General features: G+C 41.6%; 1 protein-coding gene across 3 annotated transcripts in view; it reads right to left on the reverse strand.

Annotated features, from left to right (window-relative positions):
- Positions 1–12,029, reverse strand: part of CYLD (CYLD lysine 63 deubiquitinase) — a 48,616-nt gene that overhangs the window by 33,131 nt on the left and 3,456 nt on the right. For 2 of the 3 annotated variants that reach the window (XM_075281864.1, XM_075281862.1), the window contains exons 2-4: positions 9,660–9,734; positions 7,804–8,422; positions 4,527–4,829 (exon numbers count right to left, since the gene is read on the reverse strand). In XM_075281864.1, coding sequence (XP_075137965.1) covers positions 4,527–4,829; positions 7,804–8,304 — 804 coding nt within the window. In that variant the 5' untranslated portion in view covers positions 8,305–8,422; positions 9,660–9,734. The remainder of the gene's footprint in view (positions 1–4,526; positions 4,830–7,803; positions 8,423–9,659; positions 9,735–12,029) is intronic. The other variant, XM_075281863.1, reaches the window with a different exon arrangement.

The following is a 12,029-nucleotide window of genomic DNA, read 5'->3' on the forward strand; positions in this document are numbered from 1 at the left end:
GATGATATGTGTAAGTGATTACAATATTAGATTAAAAGAATACATTTATCTGGGAACATTGTACAGCTGCAAAGAGGTTCTAGTAGCCTGTCAGGAGGAGTCCGCCCTACAATCGCTAATGTCCGTTGCTGTCTTCTGTCATAGAATGACAGGAATGGACATTAAACTGGTCGGTCATTCCCATTGACGCTAATGTAAACAACAATTCTATCCCACTGACACTAATATAGACAACATGACAGAAGCCATCATCCCTCAGGTTTGTTTACCTTTGTAAAGTCTTTATCTTCCATTAAAAAAAGTAAACAAACATGACTGAAGATGTAAACAACACCATGGAAGCTATAGTATCCTCTGTCATGTTTGTTTACTTTTGTAACAGAAGATAAAGTCCTTACAAAAATAAACATGACTTAAAGAGGACCTTTCATCAGTTGTAGCACATGCGGTTTTATATACCGCTAGAAAGCTACAATGCGCTGAATTCAGTTGGTACCGTATCTCTTTACTGTCAGAAGGGCGTTTCTGACAGTCAGTCAGGAACGCTCCTCCTCACAGCAGCGCCTATAGTGGTGTACTGTGAGAACGCTGAGGAACTGCTGCTCTCACAATACAGTGCTATAGACGCTGCTGCCAAGAAGGGCGCCCCTGACTGACTGTCAGGAACGCCCTTCTGACAGTGAAGAGCTAAGATACCAACACTGATAGCTCTTCAGTTGGGGCACAGATCGTGAAAGCCGACAACTCATGAAAGGTCCTCTTTAAGATATCTTCCATCATGTTGTTTACATTAGTGTCAGTGGGAACTGACACAGAATCAGTCTGTGATTGTTTAATGTCTGCTGCTGTCATCCAATAAAGGAAGACAGAAGCGGACATTAATAACGGTAGTGTGAACGCCCCTTAGACCACCTCTACCCTGGTTACAAGTTGAGATATGGTTGGGCATGGAGGCATACCAATTCTGTATGGTATCTTGCAATACATTTGCCCAAAGATGTTGTAATGACAGATCCTGTACAGTCGTAGTTTGCCAAAGCTGGCTTCCCAGCTTGTGTGAAATGTTTGACTGGCAATAAATGTGGTGACCGAGCAGGCCATTCCTGTGAAACCCTCACTGTGTGTGGGCGAGGATGATCCTGATGAAAAATGGCCACAGGATATCCTGCACATATTGCTGAGCTGTTAATGTCCCTTGTATAACTACTAGGGATGACTGCCTGTTGTATACAAAGACTCCCTAGATCATCACACCAGCAGTTGTAGCAGTGTGTCACTACACATCAAAGGAGGGATTGAAGTTCTCAACAAGAGACCGCTATACATGAACTCCACTGTCATCGGATCCCAAACAGAACCTGGAGTAATCTCTAGAAACAATACAGCTCCAATCCATAGCAATTGAAGTTTCTTATTCACAACACCACTGCAAACAAAGGTGACAGAGGCTATCTATTAATGGCAGGACATGTAATGGGTGCTACGACACCAAAGTTTCCTTTTGCCAAGGACTTGGAAATGAGATATGTAATGATGCCATGGTGCAACGTGTTTGGATGATGGACAAGGAAACTGGGGGAGCTGCTGTCTGAAGTTCCTGTCTGTATGACACACTGAATGTGTTTCACTGTGTCGTACAGACATGTCTACCAGTCAATGACCTGTAACCAAGAGGTACACTACCCAAAACTAGTCTCAAAGTCCATTTTAAAGGGCATCAAGGAAAGCATTTTTACGCCCTCTTGTGGTAAGTCACAGTTTCTAAATCATTTATATATCTGCCCGAGACATAACTTCAGGCCAAATTCTGCAGTAATCCAATATTTCTACCTGGGTGTGTTATATATAATATATATATATATATATATATATATATATATATATATATATATATATATTTTATTTTTTTTTTCCCGTTTTTCTGGGGTGTGTTATATTTTAAGGTCAATGAGGTCAATATATGTGTATGTGCATATATATGTACTTTGAAGCCTTATACAAGTGAGGCCGTTGCACTGCTCTAGTTGCTCAAGTAGAATTGGTGAGGAGAGTGAAAGTCAATTTTCACTGCACAGGGTGATGCAGATGGCAGGGGTTTGAGTGGCACCAGTGCTCCAGGGAGCTGAAGACCCACCACCAGTGTACCAGCTGTGTCACTTATAACTTCATAGTTATTTTTCTCCAAATTTACAAAAGTGATATACATAACAAAGGTATGTTAGGGCAACACGGTGGCTCAGTGGTTAGCACTGTAGCCTTGCAGTGCTGGAGTCCTGGGTTCAAATCCCACCAGGAACAACATCTGCAAGGAGTTTGTATGTTCTCCCCGTGTTTGCATGGATTTCCTCCCATAATACAAAGACATGCTCATAAGAAAAAAGAAAAAAAAAAACCCCAAAAGGTACCGTATGTTTGTTTATCCCCACAACGTGCTCTGTAATACGGTGGTAACAGAAGAATATGCTTTGGGAAGATGACAGACTCACATCAAGTCTACTTATTGACTTGTATAGACCAAGTAAAACGGCAATGGAGGAAACAATTACATCTAAATATAATAAGTACAACACACCTCTGAAGTTTCTCTTTAAAGCTAAGGCCCCACGTTGCAGAAACGCAGTTTTTTTTGTTGAAGATTTTGTTGCGTTTTATTTTTAGCCAAAGTCAGGAGTGGATGAACAGAAGGAAAACATCTAAGCGCTAACTTTATATCTTCCATTCCTTTTCAATCCACTCCAGACTTTGGCTAAAAAAAAAAAAAAAAACACTGCAAAATCTGCAACAAAAAAAGCCGTATTTCCGCGACGTGGGGCTTTCGCCTAAAAGTCTCAGATAATGGTCCCTGCTCAGGGACATGTTAGAACATACATTGCCTGTTACTGTGGTTATTTGCTGCTGTTTACAGGGTATCTTTGAACCCCTGATGATTCTTTTATGTAGAAACGCATAGGATTACTGTATATTTTATCATCAAATTATTTACGGTAGTTTCATGTCTTTCTAAACTCTGCTGGAGTGGTCTGTAGTTTGCCTAGTGGAATATGCATCTTCACTGATCCCTGTTGGCGTGGCATTAGGCCAGTAGTATCAGGGTAGGAGCTGATGTGTTTTCTCCCATAGTAATATTCAGGCAGTTACCTATGTATGTTTTCCACCCCAGCAGGATTTTTGACATGCTTCTTTTGGCAAGGGAGCCGAGTTTATATAGCAATATTAGGGATTTCTAAGTTAAATACATCTATCCCTCCTGTACCAGACTTTTTTCTACAGTTTTTCATGCTAGAGATTTAGTGGCATGTCAATAGTTTGTGGATTTTAAGCATATCAGTACCGGTGATCTTGTCACGTGTGACATTATATATTTAGCCCATTTATTTTTTTAATGTAGATTGTGATCCCCATATACTGCAGGTATCACAATGTACTTTTTTTTCACTATCAGTATGTCTTTGTAGAATTGGAGGAAATCCACACAAACACGGAAAGAGCAAACAAACTCCTTGCAGATGTTGTTCCTGGCGGGATTCAAACCCAGGACTCCAGCGCTGCAAAGCTGCAGTGCTAACTACTGAGCCACCATGTTGCCCCTTAGGCAATTTTTAGGTGTATACCTAGTCTGTGACAAGCACCTAAAAGTGAAAAAGTGGGGCGTCTACAAGATTCTCTATCCTGCCTGGTCAAAGGTGGGCACACATGTGTAGCTTCCTCCATACAAATCTATTAGAGTGCTGAATACACAGAGATGGTGCCCGCATCCATCAATAGCTGAGGGTAACTAATGCCTTCAGGCAACACTTTTAATCCAAAAAGCAAGGCATTTAGGATCTCAGGTAGATAATATTTTGGACTGAATGTGTAAATGGACATTAGTGTTTTTGAGCAGTATAACAATTCTCCACAGACTGACAAAGTATTTCATACTAACGCTGGGTTCACACCTGCGTTTGGGGTCTCCGTTCTATGGTTTCCGTCTTCTGCATGCCAGAAGACGGAAACCATAGACCGGGTGTGGCCGTGTGCGGCGGTGAGCGTTTTAGGCTCTCCGCCGCGAAACCGGATTTTTTTATCCGGACACAGAGTACTGCATGTCCGACTGTGTCCGGATTATAAAACCCGGTTTCGCGGCGGAGAGCCTAAAACGCTCACCGCCGCGCACGGCCGGACATCTCTCTCACCCATTCAAATGAATGGGTGAGAGAGACTCCTGCAGGTTTCCTTATCCTGCCTGTGTTTTAGGCAGGAAACGGAAACCTAAGTACGGAGTGCAGGGCCGCAGATGTGAACGAGCCCTAAGTCAAACATTGAATAGTTTTAGGTCATGTTCAGATTCTCAACAAACTACAGGACAATGCAAGTGAATTGCTAGAACAAACCTTTATTGACACCGCAGACTAAATCCATGGAAATTTCATGGCATTCTGCAAGGTGTGTATAGTGAAGATCAAAATACTAAACCTTTTCAGTGTTGCCATCAGGTGATCTAGCTGTTAGTATATTATAGGACAATGTACTATTAGGACACTTACCATATCTACTCCCACAAAATACCCAAGGCTTTCTTTTCCAGGTAGCACATCGCAGAAAATAACTGTTCCGAATTCCATACCTTCTCCGATTTTGAGAGATACTCGCGAGTTGATCTCCAGAGGAGGGATTTCTGTTTGGTTGGGGTCTACTGGAGATGCATAGTCACTTTCTAGTTCATCATCATCTTCATCACACAGTTCTAGTTTGTCAAGTGCCACAAACACCCCACACTCATCATCACATCGGAATAACTGCTTTCCCTGGTACGATCCTTCTGTAAATCCCTGACCACGGCCATCTTCCTGTTAGGAGACAAAAGGAAAGCATTAGAAAGTTACATACTAGTTCTTATTATTGATATAGCACCTGCATCCTCCATAGTGCTGCACAAACTTGCACAGTAACCCTAGCGTATGCTCAACAAATAGGAAATATGCTTTTTTAAAAATCATTTCTCAGAAGAAAGCAGCCATGTTTTTCTAATCCTGTATAACTTCTTTAACCCCCTATCGACCCAAAATGTATATGCTAACTCCTGGATCATTACAAAAATATAGATGAGCCCTTTCCAGTATAACTATGAGATCATAATACATATCCAGGCTCCTGCTGCAACTAGCAGATCTCATACACATGACCGAGCGTGCAGGCCAAAGATCTTCCAATAGGGAATCTGTTGCTCTGTTTCGATGGAGCAGGTCCTATCCTCCTCCGTGGCATTGGATTGGAGCAAAACAGAACCCCACATTGAAGTCAATGGGGAACAGAACCCACCCTGATGACCCGCTACATCATGAGTGTTATCAGAATGCATTCCACTATGTAATCTGTCCCCTCCCTTTGCATGTACACTCGGTCCTGTGCATGTAGCCTCAAGATCTAAACAAGCTCTGATCACAGCAGTTTGCTGCAGTCAATACCCAGCATTGAATGTAATTCCTCTTCTGGCCTTAGGCACCCCACATGCAACCCCTAGGGCTAGCACTGGTTACCACCTATTATCACTGGCTATAAAACCTCATACACACAACGGATGGGTGGGGGAAGGTGATTTTTTTTTTTTTTTTTTTTTTAATGGAAGGCGCTCAAATCACACTCAGATGACATCTGAGCATCATCTGAGTGCCTTCTGCGCTTCATTCTTTCCTATGGAAGGTTTCACCCCGTTCCAATATCACGGAGCAGAACAGGACAGCTATCTCATCGCAGCCCCGCTAAGAAATCTATGGTCTATAAAGACTATGCATTCTATAGCATTAGACAAGTCATCAAAGACTGCTTCAAGCCCCGAAGAAGGACAAAAAAATGTATCATCAATAAAGTGTCAAAGATACATATGAATGCCAATGCAATTGTAACAACCCATAACTTCTTAGAACTGCATTAAAAAAGTTTATACCTCCTCCCCCCTTAAAAATTAATCCATACAGTATATGCTCCCTCAAATAGTATCAATAAAAACTACAACAAAACCCAAAACACACCTTCATACATCAACACCAGGGGTGCTCAATACGTCGATCGATATCTACCGATCGATCGCAAAGGAAGTATGGGTCAATCGCGTGACATAAAAAAAAAAAAATAGATGCCAGCGTATCAGACATCCTCACTATTAGACTGTTCCACGGGTCCACCCAGGTGATGTTTTGTGGCAGCCAGAAGCGTTCATTCCAGAACCAGCTAAGCACGCAGACATCTTCCCTCCACTCCGCCGCCGCGACACATGGGACAGAAGCAGCAGCAGCTCCGGGGGATGACGCGCTCCCCGCTCTCCAGTCTGACATGGAAACTAGGCGGGGCTGACAATACTGCGGCCCAGGCCCCGCCCACACAGCAGTGGGTAGTAGATCATTTTGACTTGGTCATTTTATAAGTAGCTCGCAGGCTGAAAAAGTGTGAGCACCCCTGATCTACACTGACAAAAAATATAAAGATGGGAAGTTTTGGAATTTTAACCCCATAAAAAGTATTATTGTGCTCCACTACTAACTCCACATTTGTATCAGCCTGTATAATAAAGTTAATGCTGATTTTACTACATGTGGAACAGCAAAAGAAAAAAAAAAAGCGGAATTTGTTGATCAGCTTTTATTACTTTTGGAAGCAAATGTGAAACAAATCAATAACTCACGAAAAAAAAGAATCCTACAGACAGGGCACAGAACATAGGCTACTGCCCAGACAGACAGAGGACACTGAGCAGGAAGGAGGGACAGGGCCGAGCTCCGGGAACATATTCAGAAGCAGATAGACAAGGAGGATGTGCTTAGAGAATTTTTGTTTTTGCATTTTTTCTTTTTAGCGTTACCTTAAAGAGGAGCTGTCACTTCTCCTGACACATCAATCCTTGTAAATCCTTGTACTCCCTATTAAATAATAATTCTGGAACATCTTTTATTACATCACTTTGAGGACCTGTGTTCTTCCTCCTGGAAAAAAAACTAATGAACTGACATCTGGGCGTTACCACTCCTTTCTTAAAGAGGACCTTTCATTAGATTGGGCACAGGCAGTTCTATATACTGCTGGAAAGCCGACAGTGCGCTGAATTCAGCACACTGTCGGCTTTCCGATCTGTGCCCCGGGTAAAGCGCTATCGGTCCCGGTACCGTAGCGCTTTACAGTCAGAAGCGCGTTTCTGACAGTTAGCCAGGGTCGCCCTTCTGCCCAGCAGCGCCTATCGCGCTGCACAGTGTGAGCAGGGAGGAACTCCCCCCTCCCTCTGCTCACAGTGATCGTCCATACACGAGTATTATCAGGAGGGGAGGGGGCGTTCCTCCCCGCTCACACAGTACAGCGCAATAGGTGCTGCTGGGCAGAAGGGCATCCCTCGCTAACTGTCAGAAACGCCCTTCTGACGGTAAAGCGCTACGGTACCAGGACCGATAGCACTTTACCCGGGGCACAGATCGGGAAAGCCAATAGTGCGCTGAATTCAGCGCACTGTCAGCTTTCCAGCAGTATATAAAACTGCATGTGCCCGATCTGATGAAAGGTCCTCTTTAATAAAAACTGCCCTGACCGTGTCTGACACAGTTAGCAGTAACTAATAGTGTCAGTGTATAGGGACATGACCCATTGACTACAGTAATGCCAACAGGTCTATCTATTTATTCATACATTTCAGAAGGAATAACAGCATACTGAATGGTTGGGAAGATTTCATTTACTTATTGTCGTTAGGAAATAAGGGGACGTTGAGCATACATTGCTTTATTGTATATTTGGTGAAAAAGAAGCAATGTCTTTAAATGACAAAAACCCAGAACTTACCAATAATTCCACCCCAAAGAAGATTCCAGTGAGAGATCTTTCTGGCAGTAATGGTCCCCTATACCGTACAACGCCAGGGTAGTGCCCATCTCCTGGCCTCAGGAACACCCTTACTGCAGATCCAGTCTCAATCTGCAAGGCTCTAGAAAGTCGGACTCTGTTTTTGTATAGACTATAGCGCTCCTCACAGTTTGTAATAGCCAGGAGCAATTCAGCCAGTTTTTCTGTAATCTCAATAACATCTTTGTCATCCACAAAGACGAGCGTATGGGTCTGATCCAAGATTTTCAGGGCAATCTGGACTTTTTTGCTCTTGGATGGGATGCTCCTGCTGTGCGCAGACCGCTCCTGGACAAACTGTCCAATGCTCCCTCGGGGAACCTTGATCTGTTTTTGGGTCTGTTTGTCTAGCAAACTGCACTCCTGGATCAGTAGGTAAAAAATCCGTTCTTCCCAATAGGAGGAGCTGCTTTTCTCCTGACCCCAGAGATTGGAACTCATTGTGACAAGGCAAGATTCAATGAAGGAGTTAAGAAGGTCCTTGGCTTAGATGATCTTAAATATCCAATACTGTAAGGCTGCCAAATCCATGATTCAAGAAGATGAATGAGTGGCCAGTCTAAAAGGAAAAGTAACACAGTAGGAGAATTAGAAGCTGATAATACATGTCTGGAATTGTTTTTCAGCAAGTCTACATGCGTTAGTCATTGACATTTGATACTTCCAGTCTGTCTGCACCTTATTTGGATAAGAAGGAATACAGTAAACCAAAATTTTACTCTAGAACTACATAAAACAACAACTTTAAAAGGGTATAGCACTTTAGAAGAATTAGGAGCGTCTGGGAAAGCTGGATAATATACAATATTGTCATCATTATAGCTTTAACGGGAGCTACCACTCTACTTTCCTAAATTCCTGTATGCAGCAACAGGGGGGTATAGCACTGCGCCATTTAAGAGATTGTCCATGAGACGGGACACCCAGCAGACCCACAAAGGACAAGGGGACAGTGAAAAGCTGTTACTGTGGGACAAATCCTTAGAGAGAACTGTGCTTGCAATGTTTAGCTATTCCCATACCATTACGGTACGAGACTAGTTATTACATTACATTACAACCAGCAGCGTGGGCCGACAGTAACTAACAGGAAATAAAGACCACAGGGTTATACAGGCAGCAAAAACTAGAAATTTAGCAAATGCAACCAACTGTGCAGCTGTATTCAACAGAAGTTCCCCCAAGCGTAGAAAAGTTCCATTAGAATGACGCTGAATGGCCACCAGCTCCGGACACGTATATACAAATTCTCAATGCATCTGTATACCGCCACCATATCCAGACATGCAGAGGCGACCTCAACTTAGATCAGGATAGTTTGAGATCTGAGTATTGGAGCAAAATGCTGACGTATTACTAATGGGAACTAGTCCCAGCATGAAGTTCTAATCTTTCCAATGGCGCCCCTCACTAATATTTCTGAAGTTCAAAAGTCACGTCATAAGCTTTTAAAATCTTAAATAGGCCAATGCAAATTTACCTTACTAGTTACAGGGGGGGGGGCAGCTTCATCTAGTCATCCAGTCATTGCACTAAATCATACGCTACCGGTGGTCTCCCAGGGTCTCAGGCTGATGGCTGATAGTGCGGATGTGATGTGGCCTGATGACTGCAAGACTAGATGAAGCTGCTTACTTAATAGGAAGTTCTAGTAGCGTTATTTATGGTTTTATTTATATATGTATACCGTAGTTCTTTTTATTCATATGGACACTGATAATGTAGTCCAAACACATGATCTGAATGGACAAATTGTTACAATACTCTACAAAAAAAATCTTTATTCCTACTTATACCATTTTGTGTGCTGAATACATGTGGGGCTGCAGCTGCCTTCCCTCCTCAGGCTCAATGACTTATCATTTTCCCAGCTACAATTAAAAGAGAAAGGTTATTAATAAACATCTAACTACAGAAAAGCAGTCAAGGAGAAATATACAGAATAATGGCATGGAATTATTCAACAGAAAACTAGAAAATTAATCCACAAGTCAGCAAAATGAAGACATAGAAAATATAGAATTCTGTTCTGGGCTCTAAATTCTAAAAAGGATAAAGGAGGTAGACTACTACAGAGGTAGACTACTAGGTTATAAGCCAGATCTTCCATCACACTTAGTAATAAGAGCCTAGAAAATCATATATATATATATATATATATATATATATATATATATATATATATATATATACACACACACCGGTATATATATATATATTAATATATATATATATATATATATATATATATATATATATATATATATATATTAACACACGTAGATTATCACACACACAGTATAAGAAACTAGACACAGGATTTATTCTGTCCAAGAACTGCACAGAGGACATTCTTTAAGGGTGGGGCAGAGGTTTCGGCATCTATGTATAGGACAGGGTCTTGTTTTTTTTTTTACAGTCAGAGCAGTCAAACCATGGAAAGCCCTACCTACCCTAAGAGGTAGTAATGGCAGATCTATATCAGCATTGGAAAGGGGCTAGATCTAAAAACCAATGACAAAGAGGGTTATATTTAATCTAAACTACAAATTATAGGAACTACATGAGAGGTTGATCTAGGAATTTATTCCGATTGAAATTAAGAGTTTGGAAGGAATTTTTCCCTTATTATGGGGCAATTGCCGCCCCCATAGGGGGTGTTGACTTCCTCTGGATCAATGTTGCAGAATTATCGATTGGATTTGATGGAGTCGGATCTCTTTCTTTTTATTAACTAAGTAAAAATATGGAGCTAATGTATCTCTATTGATGAAAAAAAAAGTAAATCTATTTACTAAGATAAGATAAGATAAGATAATATAATCCTTTTATAGTCCCATCATTGGACAATTCATTAAACAGTAAAGAAACAGTACAAGGGCAGCTTCAATCCTAGAACAGTAAAACTCCTTTAAAGAGTAATAGGGTACCCTGTGTAAAGGCAGCCTATTAACTATAGCTACAGGTCCAGATCTCTAGTAGCTAAAATAGGACTAAAAAAAAATATATATATATTTGCACAGCACAGTAAGAATCCACTATTCTTAAGGATTGTCCTGCGCTCACCCTGCCTCCCCTGACCATCACTACAGTGACATATACTCTAGCAGCAAACGGCACAACATATTTTATAACAATATAGCTACTAATAGTATGGACCTGTCCTATATATCGCTACACTGACAAATCCATTTCAATCCAGTATTAAAGGCGGTCTACCACCCCCAAAGTCACTTCTAAACCACTTATATGCTGTTGTATGGCCGGTAAGTGACACATACATATGAGTCAAAGTATAAACTTACTGCTGAAAAAAATCAACTTTCATTTGCAAGGAAGTGCAAGATGTCATCAGACGCCGAGATCAGATCTCACAAGTGCTCAGTCACACACATCTACAGTATAACTGTCACTCATGTTACAATAATGTTTGATTCCTGGGTGACAGATATTGTCAATCACTGCCCCAAGTAGGGCTCATAATCTAAATTCCCTATCAGTATGTCTTTGGTGTATGGGAGGAAACCGGAGTTCCTGGAGGAAACCCACACAAACACGGGGAGAACATACAAACATACAGGACCCCAGCACTGCAAGGCAACAGTACTTTCCACTGATTTCCAAAATATCCAAGATAAAACTTGCCAGCTACTGCCGAAAGGACTTTAATAGAAGACGGATATCCGTAGCTTAAAATTTAACTTTTATTTTCGTCCATAGATTAAAAAAGTTACATGGTAACTTGGAGTCTGGCCTGCTGTATACAAGGCGACGCGTTTCGGAACTAAGCCGAGACGAAGGAACGTATAGTTCCGAAACGCGTCGCCTTGTATACAGCAGGCCAGACTCCAAGTTACCATGTAACTTTTTTAATCTATGGACGAAAATAAAAGTTAAATTTTAAGCTACGGATATCCGTCTTCTATTAAAGTCCTTTCGGCAGTAGCTGGCAAGTTTTATCTTGGATATTTTGGAAACCATTACCAGCAGTGTTGTGTCCACCTGCAAGCCGTGCTCCCCGGAGGACTACATATGATAAAGTTTTTATACGGTGAGCTGATACATTTTTCTTTTTACTTTCCACTGAGCCACTGTACGGACTCTTACATACTTACCAGTCAACAGTCTAGACGAATAGGGATGTTTAAGTCTGCGACCCACAGAAC

The sequence above is a fragment of the Leptodactylus fuscus genome, chromosome 7 (assembly GCF_031893055.1).
Source record: "Leptodactylus fuscus isolate aLepFus1 chromosome 7, aLepFus1.hap2, whole genome shotgun sequence".
Taxonomy (NCBI): domain Eukaryota; kingdom Metazoa; phylum Chordata; class Amphibia; order Anura; family Leptodactylidae; genus Leptodactylus; species Leptodactylus fuscus.